Source organism: Lissotriton helveticus, chromosome 7 (assembly GCF_964261635.1).
Source record: "Lissotriton helveticus chromosome 7, aLisHel1.1, whole genome shotgun sequence".
NCBI classification, from domain to species: domain Eukaryota; kingdom Metazoa; phylum Chordata; class Amphibia; order Caudata; family Salamandridae; genus Lissotriton; species Lissotriton helveticus.
Genome location: NC_136068.1, coordinates 68,679,178 through 68,702,245, shown reverse-complemented (window position 1 = coordinate 68,702,245; position 23,068 = coordinate 68,679,178). Strand labels below are relative to the sequence as shown.

At 45.3% G+C, this 23,068-nt stretch overlaps 1 protein-coding gene across 1 annotated transcript in view; it reads left to right on the top strand.

Moving 5' to 3' along the window:
* The window catches only part of LOC144768931 (solute carrier family 2, facilitated glucose transporter member 3-like), a 108,420-nt gene that overhangs the window by 46,218 nt on the left and 39,134 nt on the right, over positions 1–23,068 (top strand). Inside the window, exons 3-5 of the mRNA XM_078652939.1 lie at positions 6,173–6,333; positions 6,448–6,688; positions 22,876–23,038. Of these exons, the coding sequence (XP_078509065.1) occupies positions 6,173–6,333; positions 6,448–6,688; positions 22,876–23,038 (565 nt within the window). The remainder of the gene's footprint in view (positions 1–6,172; positions 6,334–6,447; positions 6,689–22,875; positions 23,039–23,068) is intronic.

Below are 23,068 nucleotides of genomic sequence, written 5' to 3'. Positions count from 1 at the left end.
ACTCTTTGGTTTTCTGAGATCTGAAGTTGATGTCTTCCTTATACAAATCCTGCATAAATACTCTAGCCTCCTCCCTGATCTGATCATCTCCAAGTAAGATGGTACCTGAACTTCTTTGAGATATACTTTTTATCAAGTTCCTCGCCCTATCTGCCCTGGCCTTCCAGGCCAGAAGAGAACCACATTTTTCCCCATAAGAAAAATTCTTAAGCTTGCTCGTATCCCACCTTTCTTTTAAGATCCTATCGAGATTAGCCTGGAATTCTGCCCGAAGTCCCTCTAATTCAGTTTGCAGATGTGGCACCAAGTTCTGGTTCAGCCATCACTGCCAGAATCCCATCCGTCGTGCCATCGAGCAAGACGTTATCAAAACCCTTTAACGCCGGAGCATTGCGCTGCCGTGCACGTACACATCGGACTCTGTTACAATACTTTTTTATCTCACCCAACGCGGTGCACCTACCTGAATAGATATTTACAATTCGGTGAAGTACACACCCGAATTCATGCTCCTTTTTATCGGAAACTCACGTGTCCCCCCACGCAGCCATTATGTAAATATGTCATAGAGGCTATGAATATGCTCTCAAGACAAACATGAAATGTTTATTTAATTTTTTGTCCTGATGATGATGCATGTATTCTAGATTGCATCGAAACGTCGTCGACCTTAAAAGCACCATATGTTTGTTGCAAAGTCACATTATGCTTTACAATGGTTTGCTAAAATGAATCTAAGTCTGTAAAAAACTGAATACTAGTACAGACCGCCTTGAACGTCCTTACATCATTTTCTTTCACTTGTTTTGTCTTGTTCTTTGTGGGTCACAGGTTGTGCCCACTTGTGTATAAATGTTTGCCATTTGAACCAATACATAATATTCCAAAAATAAATTCCTGTCCGGCTGGACAAAGGACATATGTACTATCTAGTGTATGTCTATTTTATGTTTGATCCTAAAATTACTAGGGTCCTCTGTTCTGTATAATTAACCAAGTTCTGGGAGACAACTGAAGCCCGCTGCAGCTCCTGCTCTTTTTCTTGATCTTACAGAGCCGCTCTTCCTCCCCACTTCAGCGAGCTTAACACACCTCTCAAAACAGCCTTGAACGCCTCCCAGACTGTTTTATCATTTGTGGTACCATGATTGTGTCTAAAATATTCCTCTGATTGAACTGCTAACTTAGCCTTAACCTCCTCCTTCACCAGCAGAGATATATCTATGGTCCACCTTCTCTGGCATCTTTTTTGCTTAAGATTAACTACCAGTTCCACAGCTGAATGGTGTGAAAGAATGGCTGGAATATAAGAGATGTATTCTACTTCCGAAAGAATGGACTGATCCAGCAGGAAAAAATTGATTCTAGAGTGGTGCCTGTATTTCTTGCTGTAGAAAGAAAAATCCCCTTTACACCCATTTTTTACCCTCCACACATCTAGTAGACTGAATTCTTTTAAAATATTTTTAAGCTCTGAGTATGATCTACGGGGGGGGGGTAATATATTTGGCCTTGGAGGTACGATCTAATGACTCGTAAAATACCAGATTAAAGTCTCCCCTTAAAATAACAGGTGCTGATGTATCCACTAGGCTCTCCCTCAGCTTTACAAGGGCCCCTGGATTGTCTTGGTTTGGCCCATAATAAACTGCGCACACCAGGGGGAAACCATGTATTGATAGAGTAACCACCAGCCATATCCCGGATTGGTCCGTAACAAACTTCTCGACCTTAATCCCTGAATTACCTCTAATTATTATTGCCACTACCCTGGTACTGCCCCTTTGCTCAGAGTAAAGGTCCTCCTGGACCCATCTACATTTGCCGAAGCCCAGCTTACACTCGTGAGCTTCTAAGTGGGTTTCTTCTAAAAAGCAGATATGGGCCTTACACTTATTAAGAAATTCACACACTCTAGACAGTTTCCTCCCCTCTCTTAAAACAGTCACGTTCCAGCTTAAGAATTTAATTTTTTTAACACTATTCATTATTTAGGACTCCCTAACATACAAAGTTCTTTACCCAGTCTGATATTATACTTCCTTTTGTTTTTAAGTGTATGAGGACTAATTTACCTTTTTTTCCCGACCTTGCTCCCTACCCACCCTACCCCTCCTCCCCCCCGCGAGGAACCCCCCACTCTTGCCTTCGGCGACCATTGTCGCCTGTTCAGGACCACCCTCAATCCAACACCAAAACAAACCCCTAATATCTGTAAAATTAAACATTATAACAAGTAACTAGAAATTGTGACCCCCCCTAACCATTGTGGATGTATCTCCATTTTTTTTTAAAGAATTCCCCCTCTTTTTTTTTTTACTCTTTCATGTCTCAACTCTTTTCATTTAATAATTGATTTTTTTTATTCTCTCCCATTTCTCTACCGTTTCTCTGCAGTATAGAGGCAGGAAAGTGGGTGGCATGAACAGATATCTCCCTCCAACTTAAGAGGGCCTAGTGAGAGTTTTCTTTAATTAGAGTCAAGAAGGTATCAACTTCTTGAGGAGAGCTGAAATTATGAAGCTTATTTCTCCACATCACCTTCAACAGTGTGGGAAACTTCATCTGGACATGTGCCTCCAGCCTCCTCAGCTCGGGCATTCTAGAACCCAGCTCTCATTGCCTTTGAGCAGTTATTTTACCCACATCGGAGCAGATTTCATAGTTCACAGAATTGAATTGGAGTGCCATATCAGTTAGCGCTCTTCCCAATATCAGCTCCTTAGTCGCGTAGGTATGAAAATTTACTAAGATTTTCCTGGGAGCTTTCCTATCGGGATGGAGCCTAAAGGGATCTTTATGGGCCCTCTGGATTTCTTTCTCCAAGTCTATATCCTGTCTATCTTTCAGTACTCCCTCCCTAAGGAGTTTACAAATGAAGCCTTTAACGTCCCCGTTCTCTGCCCCTTCCGGAATTTTCAAAAATCTTAGATTGTTCCTTCTGGCTTACATCTGAAGCCTCTCAATGTCCATTTGGAGCAATCTATTCTGCGACTTTAGGCTCTCAATATCCTTTGTATTCCCCTGAACTACTTCCGTAAGGGCCTCCACATCAGACTCTAGAACCCCAGTGCGTTTGCAGATGTCATCTAATTTGGACTCCAGGTTTTCACACTTCTCATGGATTCCTTTTTGATTAGCTTAGGAGATCTCGAATTTAGAAAGAAGATCCCCCTTAAGGGACTGTAGCAAAAGTTCCAGCTGTGATTGCCCCCTATCCGGATTCTCAGAGCTAAGAGAATTCTCTCCTGTTCTAAGCTGGCCTTGACAAATTTTATTTTGACCATCTATATCATCGCCCAAAAGAAGATCGGGTAGAGGGCCTGCCAGGTTATTAGTGCCGCTGTCTGCACCTATAGAACAGTCCAAGTGCTGAGTTGGCAAAATAGCGGACGATAGAAGTGAGGAGCCGGGCAACACCGGATCGGGGAGGCATTCTCCTCTTCAATATCGGGATCACAAGTTAAGGGGGAGTAGCGATTTTCAATGGGAGTAGCAAGGAGGCACTGTTTGGGGGGGGGATATTGACGGAGAATTCAGCCCCTTGGAGATAGCCACTGCTCCATTATTTTGAAATATGATTTAAGTGATGGCGTCGTTTTGAGGGAAGGTGCAGGGTCTTTAAATGCCTTACGTTTTTTAGGTTCTCCAGCCTTCGTACTTTTTTTTTTCTTCAAAGGTGTAAGTGGAACCACCCCCCCGCATCCAGCACCTCGCCCCTGGGCCGCTTGCAGGTCTTTATGCTTTAATTCAAGTTGGGAGCGTAGCTGATACCTATTCCTCACCAGGGGAGCTCTCCCTCCCCCTCCGTTTTCCACAGGGAAATCCCTTTCCATGAGCAGAGCCCTACAGAAGTGAGACTCACTTCCCACTTGCAGGCTGCTCTGTTTACGCCACGTACAACCCCTACCCCCCGCCACTGACCGTACTGCAGCTACCCCTCGGCCCTCCGGGGCACGAAAGTCAAATTGTGCAGCAGCCGCCTGGATTTTCTTCCAGAGCCAAGTGCGGCGTCCTCCGTATCCTCCACAGACCTCCTCGAGTTCCTTGGAATCCGCCTCCACCTCTTTCCCCATACAGCCTCCAACCCGGGTCCTAACGCCCGACTCCCGGTCCCGCAGCTCCAATGCTAGAACGCTCCACTCTTCCTCAGCCTCGTAGTCTCTCAGCCTCGCAGCCAGAGGAGAAAGATAAAACAAGAAAAACATGGAGGTCAACCACTCGCACATACAAACGACACCAAAATGCTCCTCATCCGTTCTCACCGTGAGGGTCACATCACTACAAGAAAAAGAGTTTCGCTAAGACGGGCGTTTAGCTTGCTGCATCGAGGGCTCCTGCGTCCTGCGTCCGGCGTCAGCCCGCCGCCATGTTCCTCTCGAGACGGCTTCTATCCTGACTCTAAGGATCTTAGCTACTAGTGCTGCTGGTGGGAAGGTGGAAGATCCTTCGACCAACAAGCATTGACCAACTGATCAATTGCTGGCCCAAAGAGAAGAATCTCTCTTTTATCTGCATTGCATTGTAGATGGCTCTCTTTCAGCCAGTTCAATGCATATACCCGACATGAATGAAAGATGGGATCTATGTCTGTCATGGTGGAATCAAACGTAAAGAGCAACTGGGTATCATCTGCATAGGAGACAGTAATCATCTCGTAAGACTCAATAAGTTTGGCTGGAGGTGATATGTAGATATTAAACAATGTGGGGCTAAGTGAAGAGACTGGTGCCAGCCAGATATCATGGTCTCTTTGTTCCAGAAAAGATTTTATCCAACTCCATCCCTGCCCTGTGATACCTAGCTCCACTATAAACTGGAGGAGAATTTGACAGGAGAAAGTATAGAACGATGAGGTTAAATCAAGAAAAATAAGGGCAGCACATGTGCAAGGTGAATTTAACCATGTTGGATACCTTCAGTAAGGCTGTCCCAGTTCTGTGCTGGGGTTGGAGTCCCTATTGAGTAATGAAGTAGACAATTCTTCTGAAAAAAAACAAATAATTGAGAATTGCCCTGTTTTGCAAGCATTTTTGCACAGGTCAAGAGGAGACTCCATGCCTTTTCAAGGACAAGAGCCCACCCATAGCACACCCTTTTGCTTTCTCCTTTGACCTGTCCTAAGTAGAATGAGTATATATAGAGGTCATTCCAAAAGCTGCTCCATATTCCCCACAGTGAGCTGCAAGAGGCTTGCTGTACCTTACTCTCAAGGCCCATGAAAGCTGAAATGTCTCTGGGGTTAGAAGTGTTCCCATCGGGGGGATAGGGCCATGCAGTGGGTGCAGGACTGTAGCTATAGGGTGGATCCAAGACTGATTCGGATATGAATGATCCATGTCTGTAACAGCACAGTGAGCAAAAGAGATGGACCAATCTCCCCAGAGCAATTAGCAAATGTTACGGTTAATTCAAACCAAGACTTTATGTTTTTCCTAGTAATTTACACTGGTATGGCCAGAAGGTGGGTCCAATGCTTGCCAACTCAGAGGGACTTAAAGTACACCTCCCTGATGAAACCAAGCAAACATGGTGCTCTTCCAGGTGTTTTCAGGTGTTTTGTTCTGCACCCTCTCCCACTGATCCAGGACTAGGATATTTACATGTCTATACATTAAGCACTCTGTTCAGTGCAGGGCCCAGGATATTTTTCAGGAACACACTACAGCTTGCACTGGATACTGTCCCTGCCAGTGCTGTTAAATGCCAATACTTACACTACCTGCAGACCCTCAAATTCCTACAAAAGTAACTATTTGATCTATTCTACATCACCCAATGCTATAACAAATAGCCGACATGCACTGGTAAAACTATTTTTATTGTACATTGAATTGTTAAACATGCAGCAGAACTGCTTTGAATGAAATTACACAAACACCACCACCATGTGGTGGAATGTCATAAATATGTGCTGGTGATAAGTGCTGGTGCCAAGCTCTGGGAAACGCCGGCACAAATTAGGCACATAATCTCTAACCCTGTCCTACGGTATGCCTCTCTCTTGTCCTAGTGCTTGAATCCTCTTCCAGTCCACTTCATGCACCACAGTTGTTGCTCTCCTGCTATTTCAGTACTGAGTCCCCAAAACACTCCTGGTCCAATTCTCCACATGCCCCTTGTCTCTGGGACATGGAGCTCATAAATCTTGTGCATTCTTCATTCTCTTCAGATCATTGAGAAATTTTACAATGAGACGTACATGGCCCGGTACAACAAATGGATAGACCGCAACTTCCTGACCTCTCTCTGGTCTGCCTCCGTTTCTATCTTTCCTGTTGGTGGCATGGTCGGAGCCCTCTCGGTGGGACTTTTTGTCAACCGCCTTGGCAGGTGAGTGACTGATGGCTGCGTTGTGCTGACATATGTATTATTCAAACTCTCTCCCACCTTTGGGGACCCATAGTTGTCCTGTGCTCACTCATCTCTTTACTCTTGTCTTTGCAGAAGGAACTCGATGTTGTTGGCCAACATCTTGCCCATTATTAGTGGGGCACTGATGGGCTTCTCCAAACTGGCCCGCACGTATGAAATGTTCATCGTTGGACGCTTCATCATTGGTGTTTACAGCGGACTCAGCACAGGCTTTGTACCCATGTATGTTGGGGAGATTTCACCCACCAGCCTTCGTGGTGCCTTTGGGACTCTCCACCAGTTGGCCATCGTGATTGGCATCCTGATCGCACAGGTAAGAAAGCAGGCTTGGTGTTTATGAAATTGGGAAGGCTTTTTATAGCAAGACAGGAGAAATAAATGGAAGTCTAAGAATTTGAATTCAGTGGGAAACTGAGGCCCTGGATGGGAGGATATGATTTGACAATGTTTGGTAGGGCAGTGTGTGATGTGTTTGGAGTGGTTTACTGAATGCAAGGTGACAGTCCCTGCGGGACCTGGCAGGTTGGGCAATCAGGAGCCAAATTACTGATAACTTTGACCCTCACAAGCCCATCTGGATCTGTGAGCCACATGCCTTCATTGGAGCTGCAGCAGGATCCTAAAAAGCCCTCAACATACGTGTTATCAACGCATATTTACAGTCGGAAGCGCTTCATATCAATATTCCCTTGATAATTCTATGACCCTGATACCTTAATTGAAATGGAGCTTACTCAGACTCTAATCTATTTTATGCCCTCCCCATACACATTTATCGATATAACCAGATCCAGTTGGGCATTAGTCCACCACCACATTGGCTGCACAAAAAAGTAAATTTGGGGTACGCCTCGAATGCTGTTCTTCTTCAGTCTATCTTTATTCATCTAACTATGTATCAGGCACCATTCCTCTTGGGAAAAGATAGTGCCTGAAGGTCCTTGGGCTAAGTTGCAGGAAAAGGGGATCCAGAAAACCAAGGGGCCATTCCATGCTGTTGTGTTCTCTGAAGTGGAACAAAAGAGTAGGAAAAATCCCTCTTTTTGCTTGATTTCCCCCGTTTCTGGACTGATGCTGCTGTTTCTTTACTGTGTACAATGGGACTCTGCTAACCAAGGCCCAGTGGATATGCTCTGACCCTAAACATGTTGAAATTGGCTATAATCCTTATTGGCCAATGTAACTTAACTATGAATCCCTAGTATATGGTGGAAAGTGCACCCAGGGCATGTCAGTTAAATATCACAAATGGACTGCAGCACCCATTATCCAACCCGTTACAGTGACAGTGCAAACATGACTGAGGGCCTACCACTGTAGCCGGACTGTGCAGTTATAAAACAGAAAATTCTCACTGCCAAAATAACCCCTTTTTGACAGGCCTCAACCCTCCCTTTAAATATTAACATGTAACCCCTATGCACACCTTACAGGAAGTAAGGGAGAGAGTATGCTATTTAAAAGTAGGACATGTAAAAGTTTAGTTTTAAACATGTCCTTCCAAGGAAAAGAGCCACAACGCTGTTTTCACTATAGCTGGGTGTTCCATAGTAAAGCATCAGAATACAGTATTACTTTTAATAATATTATCACCAGCTAGGTAACAGCTATCAAATGAATTCTTGGGGTGCTTAAACTCCTTATGACAAGCCAAATCCACTGATAAAGTCAGATTTGTAATACATATATGAAAAGTCACTTTTCAAAAGCTACCTTTCCCCTTCCCAAAAGCCTCTAGAAGCCCATTTACATGAGCTTCAAAGGTCACCCAGGAGCCGAATAGCCCTCTTGATGAGGTATAAACGTGTTCCCAGAGCTAAGACAAAGCCCTTTGGGGAGGTGTTCTGTAATTCTCTTCTTCTTGCAGGATGACCAGTTGGGCTGTACTCAGGAACTTCATTAACTTCAAATAAGCCTTACTTTTCATAAGCAAAGGTTAGCTGACACCTTGGCAAGGCACTCCTTTTTCTACCCAGTCAGGTAGGTGCCAATCTCAGTGGGGGGAGATGCCCCAGAACTGATTTGAAGTGACCACAGCGAATGGTTGAGCATTTCCCTGGCCACACCTCTGGGGTCGGCAGCTGACAAGTTCTAACTGGACCTGCCCTGGACCCTGCTAGTGGTTTCTGCTGCTTTGACACCCAAGTGCTGTTCCTGAGATCTTGGGAGCCTCAGTTGTGTCAGGGTATGCCACCATCCTGGAAAGCCTAGGACTTAGAAACCTTTTGGTTCCAAAGATCTCTATTATTATTATTCAGCTTATAGAGCGTCTCTGTACTCCCAACAGAGTGTCCCCGCACTAGAACACCAACAACACCTCGGCAGCTGGCTTGAAACCTCCCTCCCTCCAGCCTAAAGCCTCAGAAGAACAAGTAAAAAGGTCTACTTTCTGCTCCCCAGAGAGTGCTGGAAGAGCCATGTTTTTAGTTTTTTCCAGAACAAAATCTCTGACGGGCGCGTCCTAAGGTCAACAGGTAGGTCATTCCAGGCCTTTGAGGCAAGGAAGCCAAAGGAGCTCCCTCCAGCCCGTACCTTCCGCACCTTTGGAGGACTGGGACAAACCTGCCAACTCCATTCAACGGTGCGTTGCCACTGGCCCAAAGATTCAGGCTGCTCCCACTCAGAGGTTTTCTACAGCAGCAAATCCATGTCAGCGAGACATCGCAGAGACGATATCTGGCCTCGTAGAGCCCTGTTTGGCTACCTCCAGCAGCCTTGCCCTGCTGGAAAAACCCAAACCCCAAAAAAGTGACTATGTTCAAATGTTGAAATCTTCACTGGGCGATGAAGCCAAATGTATCTGACTGATGGAGACCTTCCTTGGATGCGTATTTAGAATTTTTCCTGCTTGAAGCTTTCCCATCTAAAGTCAAAGGCTTCACCCAACAGCTATCCGGCCTTTTGGATCCTTTATTTGACCACAGCCCCCTGCTTTTTCCCGCTGAGGATTGTTGACTTCCATTTCAGAGACTAAGTCCTACGATAAAACTTCTAACCGGGTCAAACCTTGTTCCTCTATCTGACATGCTCCATTGTGGTCTGCCTTAAATCAAGCCTAGGTACTGGTCAAGAAAAAACAGATGACCATGGTTGGCACTTCACGCTTTTTGGTGCTATTTTTAATTTAAATATTTCATTCTTAGCTCCGTTCCCCTTTATTGGATTGTTGTAGTTTTGGTGTCAATTTGTTAATTGAATTGCTCTCTATTTTTGTAAATGATAGTAGGATTTTTATTGCACTGTGTGTTGGACTTTGTAAGTGTTTTGATACTTCTACATGATTTGCACATTTTCTTATGTTAAGCCTGTCTGCTCTGTGCCATGGCTACAAGGGGTTGAGCTCAGGTTTAAATTAATGAAAATGTTACCCAACCTAACAAGAATAGGGACATTATTGCTTGTGGTGGACCGCCATCCACCACAAATAATAATCCTCTGTTTCACAAACAGGCAAACTCCCATCTCTGGCCAGTCTGCTTTAGCTGCCTTGGTCTCCGATGAGCTCATCAACCAGCTTTTGCAACGACCCTGCTTTACCGAGCGATCTCAAGCGTTGAGAATTCTACTCAGACATTATGCCTGATTGCACCCCTCTGGCAGCATTTGCGGCACATGTCCCAAACAAAAGTTCCCTCTAATTTACACAGCACTCAAATGCACACAATCTGCGTACATAGTGCTTACCATCCAACATGTCGCTGAAGATTGCACTTGGAAACTTAACGAGAAGGCCATACGTCATACAGCTGCAGAATGAGAGATTCTGACTGGCACTGACTGGTAAAAAAGGCAAATGACAGTGTTGCCCTGTGGTGCTGGCTGAAAGATGGCATCTTCACATGGGTTTTATAGATTGAGGGATGGAGCATAACATTTGCAAGTACAGTGTCTGATGCCAGGGTCCTTGACAAATTTAGCAAAAAAGTGATGGAGGATTGCTATTTAGCAGCAGATGGTATTGTACGACATTACTTTATACTACAAATTTATAAAATCAATTACGTTTTGTCCCCATGTCTGGAAGGAATACACAACCCACAGCAGGGCAGCCATTGACATTCATGTGACCCAGGACACTGGTAGAAATCCACATTTGGTTTAATCAGAAAAATACTAACTTTCAAAAAGTGCCATTATCAGAACTGAGGTGGTGTGGTGTGGAGTGCAAAAAAACGATGGATTTAGGCCCAGATTCTTGTACTGGGGTGAAAGTATGACATTGTTCTACATTCTGTCCATCAACTGTGTTTTTTGCAATTTTCACCCCGAGTGTGCTGGGTATGCTCAGACGTGAGTCCCAGGCTCTCCACACCACTGGAGTCAAGCTATCCAGGCTGATGAAGGCTGATAGCCAGAAACCGGTCCTTGGATTCTTGATTCCGGTCTGGGAAAGACATGGCTTGGTAGTTCGGACTGGACTGTTCCCATGAGGCACAATAATAATAATAATAAAAACACTTATAAAGCGCCTGGCTGCACAAACTGTGCGTCCCCGCGCTAACTGCTTATAAATCATCCAAAAGGTGGACCCAGAGATACTAGAGAAAGAGAGTCATATCAGCTAACTATTTAGGGAAGAGGAGCGTTTTGAGTTTTGCCCTGAAAATTCTTTCGGACGGTTCCATCCGCAATTGAAGGGGGAGATCATTCCAGTGCTTAGCAGCTAAAAATCGGAAGGATTTACCACCCATTTTAGCTTTTTTAATGCGGGGGATTTTAAATTGCATTGCACCAGATGACCTTAGAGCTCTCATCGGTCGGTGTATAGTCAGAAGACTACCTAGGTACAGGGGGCCTTTGTTATGGGCTATCCTGTGGGCATAGCAGAGATTTTTAAAAATAATTCTTTCCTTGATAGGAAGCCAGTGCAGTTTGGTTAGGGCAGATTTAATAGAAGTTTTTCTCGGGAGACCTAACACCAGACGAGCCGCCGTATTTTGAATGCATTGGAGCTGGTGAAGGCCTTTGAGATTGAGACCTATTAAAAGGGCATTACCATAGTCCATAGGCACAGGGTCAGAGCTGATTTGCATATAGCCAGTGTCTAACCCAGGGTGGTGTGGAGTGCAAAAAAACGATGGATTTAGGCCCAGATCCTTGTACTGGGGTGAATGTATGACATTGTTCTACATTCTGTCCATCAACTGTGTTTTTTGCAATTTTCACCCAGAGTGTGCTGGGTATGCTCAGACGTGAGTCCCAGGCTCTCCACACCACTGGAGTCAAGCTATCCAGGCTGATGAAGGCTGATAGCCAGAAACCGGTCCCTGGATGCTTGATTCCGGTCTGGGAAAGACATGGCTTGGTAGTTCGGACTGGACTGTTCCCATGAGGCACCGGGTCAGAGCTGATTTGCATATAGCAAGTGTCTAACCCAGGGTGGTGTGGAGTGCAAAAAAAGATGGATTTAGGCCCAGGCCCAGGGGTGAATGTATGACATTGTTCTACATTCTGTCCATCAACTGTGTTTTTTGCAATTATCAGAACTGAGGCTTAGAGACTGACTTTACAATTTAAGAGTTAGCAAGCACTCTGCAGTGTTCATCTTTCTGCCAATAGCTTGTGAGAGGACAGGCAAAATCGTTCTCTGTTGTACACTTTGTCAGAGGAATTGGAAATGTTTTAGGAGGCTTTATTGACTCGAATTTTTAAAATTAGAATTTGTAAATAACAATTGTTTTCCTGTGTTTTTAAAAACCACAAAACTGCATTCAGCATACCTGTCGCCCACACGCAGTCACCCCAGCATACACACGCTCGTTCTTGCCATTTCAGGGCAAATCACCGAGCAGTAGGGAATTTCGTGGCGGCCATTTTGGGGCGGGATAGAGCGGTGAGAGCGCTCTAGTCTCGGCTTTATAAGGAGCCCCCAGGCAGTGTCTTGCGAGTTAGCAAGCACTCGGCAGTGTTCATCTTTCTGCCAATAGCTTGTGAGAGGACAGGCAAAAACGTTCTCTGTTGTACACTTTGTCAGAGGAATTGGAAATGTTTTAGGAGGCTTTATTGACTCGAATTTTTAAAATTAGAATTTGTAAATAACAATTGTTTTCCTGTGTTTTTAAAAACCACAAAACTGCATTCAGCATACCTGTCGCCCACACGCAGTCACCCCAGCATACACACGCTCGTTCTTGCCATTTCAGGGCAAATCACCGAGCAGTAGGGAATTTCGTGGCGGCCATTTTGGGGCGGGATAGAGCGGTGAGAGCGCTCTAGTCTCGGCTTTATAAGGAAACGGTCTCTTCCGCGTTAGCGGACGCGTTTTGAGCGGACGCGCCTCGTCTTCGCCGGAGTCCAGCCAGAGTCAGCCCGTCTGTGCCCGTCCGGGCCAGGCCGGGACATAGGGCACAACCCTCTGCCCACTTCTCTGTAAAGATATGCTAACAGGTAACCAACTCAGGGCATTACGCCCCTTTAGCCATGACATCTGTATAACTCTGAATCCTCTACTAGCTGGTGCACAAACATGCCCGAAGTGTAGCCTTACCCTGACTAATTACCAGCCCTATCCCGATACCCCACAGGGGACTGTTTTTAAATCCCATCAACAGAAAGTGAGTTCGAAAGAATATTTATTCCTTCTGATTAACTGCCGTTCACTGCCCCAGCATAAATTAGATATTTTCCACCTATTGATTGACATAAAGCCCACCGCCATATTTTTAACTGAGACATGGCTTCATGATGGATCGGGCCCTGATGTTGCAACCGCCCTCCCCCCGAGCTACGCTATAGCCAGGAGAGATAGGGTAGGACAAATAGGAGGGGGTATTGCTATCATCTACAGCAGAGACTACGTGTGCACTTTTGAACCTGCAGCTATCCCTAACTGCGAGGCTGCATCTTTCAAAATTTCCCTTAGTCCAAATTTCACCTTTTCCGGCCTATTAATCTACCGACCACCAGTAAACAACCCCTCTTGGTCAGACGACTTGGCAGACTTTATCCTACCCCTACATCTAAAAGCCCAAAACTATACTGTACTAGGAGATTTGAATCTTCATCTAGATGACGTCCAAAACAAGACCTGTAAAAATCTAATAGATGACCTCATGGTGTTGGACATGACATTACGAAATAGTGGTCCAACTCACAAAGCCGGACACTTGTTGGACCCTATAATATCAAACATGAAAGAACTTTCATGGCTTAACACCACGCCTGTTCCTTGGTCAGATCATTTTCTTCAAAGTTTCGCCATTTTGCTAGAGCCCAAGAAAGGTTCAAATCCGACTCCCGCAGAATCTTTTAGAAGAAACTGGAAATTCCTAAACTTGGATGATCTGAACAATGCTTTGAAGGAAGATCACCCGACTTTGGATGGAGATATGGATAGCATTGCAGAGTTAACACAAAAGTGGCTAACTGGTGCCGTTGACACTTGCTTGCCCCTAGCTCGTTGCAAAGGGAAAGTCCATCGCCCTCCTGCTCCCTGGTTCACAGAAGCCTTGAAGAAAGAAAAATCTACCTGTAAGAACCTAGAGAGGCAGTGGCGAAAAAATTACGACCTTTATCAAAAAGAAGTTTACCGAAAGGCCAGAAACTGTTACCATTCAGCATGCATGAAAGCTAAAGCTTGCTATGTCACCAATACTATTAACATGGCCGTAAATAAATCCCAGACTCTCTTTAACACGGTAAAAGAGTTAGCTGGGGAGAACGCTAGAGCAGAACCTACCCCTCTTAATACCCAGCAATGCCAGGACTTGGCCTCTTTCTTCACGAATAAGATTGAGAACATCGTCTCTAATATTAAAAATGCCAACATGTCAACAGACGAACAAGGGAACACCACCCGAGTCCCTAGAGTAAACTGTCGTCTTGAAGCCTGGCCGCCTATTAAATTAGACATACTGAAGGAACTATTAAAATCAATCAAATCGGGTTCCCCACGGGACCCTATTCCTGTCAGTATCATAAACAAATTAAAGGATGCTGCTTTAACTCCCATAGCAGAAATACTGAATGCCTCCATAGAGCAAGCCATAGTTCCTGCTCTATGGAAACATGCTATGGTCAGCCCCCTACTTAAAAAACCAGGCGCAGACCCTATGATATTGGCTAATTATCGCCCAATCTCTTTGCTACCTGCCTTTTCCAAGATCTTAGAGCGGCATATCCACAAGGCACTCTCAACCTATGTAGAAAACAATAATCTCCTACATTCGTCTCAATCTGGGTTTAGGAGTGGTTTTTCTACTGAGACGGCCCTGCTCGGGGTCACAGAAAAGATCAGGGAGCTTATGGATGATGGCCAAACAGTAGCACTGGTCTTGTTAGATCTCAGTGCGGCCTTCGACACCATTTCTCACTCCATACTGTTAGACAGGCTGGGGGAGAATGGTGTCGAAGGCAGAGCTCTGGAATGGATTAGATCCTACCTATCCCTCCGCACTTTTCAGATCTCCTCTTCGGAGGCATGCTCTGAGGTATTCCACTCTCCTCACGGTGTGCCACAAGGATCAATTTTGAGCCCTCTGTTTTTTAATTTATACCTACGCCCACTGGCCAACCTTGCAGAAAATTTTCGCCTAAGTTTAATGACCTATGCAGATGACTCACAAGTCTTATTCTCACTTTCTAAATCTGATGTCTCTACCCCATCTGCACTAAAAGTAGGCCTCCAAGAAATTTTTTGTTGGATGTCAGACAACCAACTTAAACTAAATGGAGATAAAACAGAGGTTCTCCTGTTGGGAAATAGTAAAGATCTCTGGAATGATTCCCATTGGCCACCATCATTGGGTAAACTCCCATCTCCAGCCTCTCAGGTTAGAAACCTTGGGGTCATCATTGATGACTGTTTATCCATGTCCCAGCAAGCCAACAAAGTAGCAGGTATTTGCTTCGCCATTCTCAAATGGTTACGCAAAATCATCTGGATGCTGCCACCTACTACCCAGAAGACCGTGGTCAACGCCTTAGTGACATCGCGGCTTGATTACGGTAACATCTTATACCTGGGCTCAAATAAGGCAGCGATAAAGCGTCTGCAACTAGTGCAGAACGCTGCGGTTAGACTGCTTTGCAAAATCCCCAGATCGGCTAGGATCACCCAACATCTCAGGGATCTGCACTGGCTTAAGGTCGAGAACCGTATTCGTTTCAAAGCCTTGAGCTACCTATTTAAAATCAAAGCTGGCACGGCCCCCAAATATCTTCAGGCCCTTGCTAAGCCTTACCTCCCAAACCGCAACCTGCGTTCAGGTACAGCGGCAAACTTTGTAGTACCAAGGTTTAAACGAGCCAGAATAGGCGGGAGATCTTTCTCCTACCTAGGGCCAATGCTGTGGAACACACTGCCCATCCACATACGCAAGGAGGAAAGCTACGTGAATTTTAGAAAGAGCATAAAAACGTGGCTGTTTAATAAATAATTGCTTTGTCTGTTCTCTCCCCAGTGATATTTGAGTGTTTTGCAGTTCTGGCGCCGGGAAACCCTTTGTGGGTAGCTGCACGCCTTACAAATGCTATAAAATAATAATAATAATAATAATAATTACGATTTATTTGATTGGAAGAAGTGGTTTTCTATCTGTTCCTGAACTGAGGTTATCACTTATTCAGTGCGGTAAGGTAACCCAGTGTTATTCTATGGGAGAGATGTTATTTTATGTTATGTTATAACAAATTTATAAAGTGCACGTAGACCAAGGTTTCATGGTGCTATTCTAAGCTGGTCGCATACCGAGGAAGGACTTATTCATGAGCCTGTAAGGTGCTTCCTAAACCGAAGTAAGTCAGAGCAAGACCGGAACTCCGGTGGGAGTGAGTTCCACAGCTGTGGGGCCAAGAGTGCAAAACGGCAACCACCATATTGTGTCCGCTTGAACTTCGGGCTGACTAACAGGTTTTGATATTTCGAGCATAGGTCCTGAGTAGGAGTGTATCTGGATATCAGGTTATTAATGAATATAGGACTGTGACAGTTTAGAGACTTAAATGTTAGACACGCTGTCTTGAAAGTGGATCGTTGACGCAGTGGGAGCCAGTGTAGCTTTTTTATAAGAGGTCTGGCAGAATGCCACTTGGGCTGCTGACAAATCACTCTTGCGGCCGGATTCTGTACAAGTTGGAGCCTCTTTATCTGGCAGGAAGGGAGCCCTAGGTATATGGAGTTAGCATAGTCTAGGTTAGACAATACCAACCCTATCACCACCTGTATCAATGCTGCTTGAGTAAGCAGATGGTGTATCTTCTGGATGTTTCGTAATTGAAAGAAGCATTTTGAGATCACTGTCCCTATTTGGGTATTCAGGGAAAGATCGCTGTCTATAGTTACCCCCAAGCTTTTCACAGAGGTGGAGGGTTTAGGGTATGGCCCCTGCTCAGCTGGCCAGTAATGGGGGCCCCAGAAGACGTGGCTGCCACCTATCAGCAGCACCTCCGTCTTCCCAGGATTGAGCTTCAAGTGATTGTGATCCATCCAATGGCGTATGTACAACATAGTTTCCTGAAAGTTAGTGATGGAATCAGGAGAGTTGTCTATGGTAAAAGATAGTTGTAAGTCATCCGCATAATTGAATGTGGTCACATTTCTCTTTTTTAGTGCTTTAATCAGGGGGAGAAGGTACACGTTGAATAGGTGGGGGGACAGGGAGGAGCCCTGAGGTACCCCACAAGTAATATTCAGCCTGGGCGCTGTAAAATTTGCCAGGCGCACTGCCTGTGTCCGGCCCTCCAAGAAGGACATAATCCACTCCAAGGCCCGGCCCTGGATGCCTGCCCGCCCGACACGGTCCACCAGTATCTTATGGTCCACCGTGTCGAACGCGGCCGACAAATCCAAAAGGACCAGTGCCTGGGGGATTCCAGAGTCCGCCTTCCTACGTAGGTCATCTAGTACTGCCAGGATGACTGCTTCCGTAGAATGGCCAGGGCGGAAGCCCGCTTGGTGGGAGTCCAGATGTCCAGACTGTTCTTTAAAGTCAGACATACACTTGGCCACATGTGCCTCCAGTACCTTGGCCAAGTATGGGAGTTAGGAAATTGGACGGTAGTTGGCGGGATTTGACGGATCTGAACCAGGTTTTTTTTACCAGGGGGACCACTATTGCGTCTTTAAATGATTTAGGGACACAGCCCTGTGACAGTGAGGCATTCAGAAGAAACAGGGCAGACTGAGGGAAGGTGGAAAAAATTTCCCTCAGGATGTACGGAGGACAGCAGTCCCGTGGAGATCCTGATTTTACTTTGGCCAGCAGAAGGAGAAGTGTCTGGGGACTAATTATAGGAAACTGTTCTAGCAATGAAGTGTTCATAAATGTATCTAATGGGGGTTCAGTTAATGGGGAGCACAAAATACTGGATTTGATTGTCGCTATTTTATCCAGAAAAAAGGTGTTCAGCTCGTCACATAGCTCCTGGGTAGGAGTAGGTTTAGGCGAGACTCTGTCGGCATTGGACAGCTCGTTCACAATCGAGAAAATCTCTCTCGATCTGTTTGTGGAGTTCAGAACCCTCAAGGAAAAATACTCCTCTTTTGCTGCCTTAATAGCTTTATTGTAATTTTCCTGCTCTTTTTTGTAGAGGAGCTTGTCTCCCGGAGCGTAGTGTGCTCTCCACTTTCTCTCCTTCTGACGGAGTGACAGTTTCATTGCCCTTAGTTCACTAGAAAACCACTTATGAGCGTCCGCCTTGCGATTGACCTTAATCTTTTTAAGTGGTGCAGAGTGATCGCTCGCAGTTTTGAGCCATTGCGTGGTTTGAGTGTCGTGGAGGTCCAAGTCCTCAGTGGGCGTTGGGATTGATGTGGCTAAAAGGTTCATAAATTCCCGTCTATCAAGAGTGCCCCAGCATCTTGTCAGGCCCCCCTCGTCCAGAAGAGACTTAGTTCTGGGAGGCAGGGTCAGCCAAAAAGGAATAAGATGGTGGTCGGACCATATGCATGGAAGTACCCTGAGGGCAGAGATAATCGTGTTAGTTGTCCAGACCTTGTCCAGTATGTGACCCTTGTTATGTGTTGGTATCGATAGATGCTGTGTAAGGTTAAAATTGGTTAGTAGGTCAGTGAATTCCTTTAAGTGGGGGCCACCTAATGTATCACCAAACCAGTAATTAAAATCGCCGATAAGCATAATGTTAGAATATTTAATCGCTAAGTTTGCTATTTGCTCGCTCAGGGAAAGAGGGAATAAAGGCATGTGCAGAGGGGGCCTATAAATTACAACACAGATCAATGAGGTGGAGTCAGATTCCAATTTAATGACTAAATTGTCCCTGGCTACCAGGTTCTAGGGTGCAATAGACGTGAATTTGTGATTGCAGTGAATGATCGCAGCCACTCCCCCACCCGATTTCCCAGGGGGACGATCAATGTGGAAAATGTAGTAATTGGTGGGGAGTGTGGCCATTATATCTGGTGTGGAGTCAGGAGTCAGCCAGGTTTCGGTGACAAACAAGATGTCAGGTTGATCAGTAGACAGTAGTGTGAAAATCTCTAGCTGATGTTTAACTAGGGAGCGTGTGTTTAAGTAGTACACCCGGAGTACTTTAGAGGGGGCAATTTTGCCTTCCTTTACCTTAGTGCGCGATATCTCTGGGAAGCTTTCACGTTGCTGATGGATTTCATACCTTTCGAGATGGTTTATTATGGCGGTCTCTAAAGGGAGCCGCGCCCGATGTAGGCCACAAAGATCTGCTAATGTGTAGCTAAGAGGTTGGGCAGAGTAACTTGCCCCTTGCCCCGTGCTGGCACGGACGGGCGCAGACGGGCTCGCCTTTGCTTGCTCGCTTTGCTACAACAGTGAAAATAACTTTAGGAGTTTGTCACTGTCAGGACACATAAAGCTTAAGCATCCATTTCCTACTTTTTAAATACTATGCACTATAGCCTATGAACCTTGGCCACCTTCCTTAGGGTTGACTTATAATTAATAAAAAGGCAGGTTTAGACCTGGCAAAAGTTTTTTTCTGCCAGGCCGAAATGGCAGTTTAAAACTGCACTCTAGTCTGCAGTGGCAAGCCTGAGACAGTGCTATTTACTGGGGATTTGCAAGTAAAGTAAATGTACCAATCAATTGTAGGCCAATTTTACCATGTTTAATAGAGAAAGAGCACAACTACTTTACCGCTGGTTAGTAGTGGTAAAGTGCCCAGAGCCTTAATGAATAAACAGAACTGAGATTAGCATAGAAAATAGGAGCGAAGGTAAAAAAAAGTACCATGCCAAGGATGACAGGTCTACAAACCTTCAGATAGATTTCATTAAAAAAGATGAACATAACATTACAATTTGGTGCACCATGATCACATTTTGTCAACAAAGTTGTTTTGAAACAAAAGATCTATAAGTAATTTTGAAGCAGTTCAAAATATTTCATAACAGTCCATATTGATTTGTGCGAGGAACTTTTAAAACAAAAATTACAGAGTTCCTTGATTGTCCCGATGCGGGATACTCTTGATTGCCCTGATGCCGGATACTCTTGATTGCCCTGATGCCGGATACTCTTGATTGTCCTGATGCCGGATACTCTTGATTGTCCTGATGCCGGATACTCTTGATTGTCCTGATGCCGGATACTCTTGATTGTCCTGATGCCGGATACTCTTGATTGTCCTGATGCCGGATACTCTTGATTGCCCTGATGCCGGATACTCTTGATTGTCCTGGTGCTGGATACTCTTGATTGCCCTGATGCTGGATACTCTTGATTGTCCTGATGCCGGATACTCTTGATTGTCCTGATGCCGGATACTCTTGATTGTCCTGATGCCGGATACTCTTGATTGTCCTGATGCCGGATACTCTTGATTGTCCTGATGCCGGATACTCTTGATTGCCCTGATGCCGGATACTCTTGATTGTCCTGGTGCTGGATACTCTTGATTGTCCTGATGCCGGATACTCTTGATTGTCCTGATGCCGGATACTCTTGATTGTCCTGATGCCGGATACTCTTGATTGTCCTGATGCCGGATACTCTTGATTGCCCTGATGCCGGATACTCTTGATTGTCCTGGTTGCTGGATACTCTTGATTGCCCTGATGCTGGATACTCTTGATTGTCCTGATGCCGGATACTCTTGATTGTCCTGATGCCGGATACTCTTGATTGCCCTGATGCTGGATACTCTTGATTGTCCTGGTGCTGGATACTCTTGATTGCCCTGATGCCGGATACTCTTGATTGTCCTGGTGCTGGATACTCTTGATTGTCCTGATGCCGGATACTCTTGATTGCCCTGATGCCGGATACTCTTGATTGTCCTGGTGCTGGATACTCTTGATTGCCCTGATGCCGGATACTCTTGATTGTCCTGATGCCGGATACTCTTGTTTGTCCTGATGCCGGATACTCTTGATTGCCCTGATGCTGGATACTCTTGATTGTCCTGATGCCGGATACTCTTGATTGTCCTGATGCCGGATACTCTTGATTGTCCTGATGCCGGATACTCTTGATTGTCCTGATGCCGGATACTCTTGATTGCCCTGATGCTGGATACTCTTGATTGTCCTGATGCCGGATACTCTTGATTGCCCTGATGCCGGATACTCTTGATTGTCCTGATGCCGGATACTCTTGATTGCCCTGATGCCGGATACTCTTGATTGTCCTGGTGCTGGATACTCTTGATTGTCCTGATGCCGGATACTCTTGATTGCCCTGATGCCGGATACTCTTGATTGTCCTGGTGCTGGATACTGTTGATTGTCCTGGTGCTGGATACTCTTGATTGTCCTGATGCTGGATACGCTTGATTGTCCTGATGCTGGATACTCTTGATTGTCCTGATGCTGGATACTCTTGATTGTCCCGATGCAGGATACTCTTGATTGTCCCGATGCAGGATACTCTTGATTGTCCCGATGCTGGATACTCTTGATTGTCCTGATGCCGGATACTCTAAACGATGATGGAAAATATTCTTCCACAGGTCAAGAAAATTGGGATTATGACAAATTAAGTGTTCTATTGCTGTGTCATGTATATGGCTTAGATGACAGCCTCTCTGGTCCTTGGCCATATTCTGCCATGCAGTTTCAAGCTGGAGAATTGAAATGTATAGTAGTCGATTGTACTAGTGAACACTGACCCCCAGAATATTGTGATACAAGAATATCAGAGAGAGAATATTGAGGGACAAAATATCGAAAAGGTAAGTGCATGTAGAGAAGTATAGATTTAATATTCCTAACTCCACATTCACGGACCTTGAAGATATATATGTACCACGTAGGTACGTATATGTGGAGTTAAGCATAGAAAATGTAAATTCTTATCTTTCCATATTTTTGCTTTCAATGTTGTGTCTTCAATATTATGTCCTATCGATATTCTGGGGGCCGTTTTCAGAGTGCACACCTTGTGAAATAGAATTTTTTCTCTTTAAAGTAAAAATCTGCTCACAAGTTGGGCTGGAGAAAGGGTGAATTTCTTGAATGAGTGCATCAAAGTATTCCATGGGTAATCTTAGCACAAATGTGACAGTGACAGCTTCCTGAAGTACTCTCTTTTTGTGACTTGAGCCATGTGTAGATATGTTCCTCTGCATCCAGAGACTTTAAATTATTTTTTTAATTAGCCCCCCTGAGGTAGTGATAGGGTATTTATGGAGTTCAAGTATCACCAAAAAGATATCAGAGGGGAAAGATAAAAAGGTTTTTTACCTGATTGTAATTTAGGGATGTAATGCTTCTCTTGTTCTCCAAGACACACTCCTCCCACCCAGCTCTGTAATAGGCGGAGGAAGCAGACAGTCAACAATGGGTTGTTGTTGTTGTGAATCTTGAAGCAATAATCCACATATGGAAAAAAAATCTGAAGACTTGTTAAGGAAAATACAGTTATAAGATAGAGCAAGAGAAACAAGAGTGTGCCAGGAGAATGGGACAGTGGATACGTATACCTGGTGTAGAGATGAGTGTGAAACATGGAACAACAGGTACTAGTCCCCCTGTTGTTGAACCAGTACTTCATTCTGTCAAGGTCGATAAAGTGAGCACCATGAGTGCTGTTCTTGTCAAATGTGAGTGCTTTGGAGTATCAAACAATGCCAATAATACCAATGTATTTACCTAACGTCATCACTCTCCCCCTTTCCTCCTCCTTTTGTCATTGTTTCCCTCCAATTGTCTCTCTCCCACCCTCTCTTCATCTGAGCTTCCTCCTTATACTCCATCCCTTCCGTTATCCATCCCTCACTTTCTTACATTCTCCTCCTTTTTTGCTTCCACCTTCCCCTCATCTTCTGGTGACCTTTATCTAATCCCATGCTGCCTTGCACTTCCCTTCCCCTTCTCCTCTCCTTCCCTTCTTTTCCCCTTCCCCTTTCCCTTCCCTTTCCTTCCCTCCCCTTGCCTCTCCCCTTCCCCTTCCCTTCCCTCACCTTACCCTTTCCTCCCCTCCTTACCTCCCCTCTGCTCTGCTCCCCTCCCCTTCCCCTTTCCCCTCCCTTCCCCTCACACTTTCCCCTCCCCTACCCTCCCCCTGCCTCCTACTTCCCCTCTGCCCCCTATCCTCCCCTTCCCTCTCTTGCCCGTCCTCTCCGCAGGTCTTCGGTCTGGAGGTCATCATGGGCTCTGAGCGCCTCTGGCCCCTTCTTGTGGCCTTCACTGTCTTTCCGGCCTTCATACAGATTGCTCTGCTGCCCTTCTGCCCGGAGAGCCCTCGGTTCCTGCTCATCATGAAGAAGGAGGAAGAGCGAGCGGAGGCCAGTACGTGAGGTTTTCAGTCTCTTTCTATGG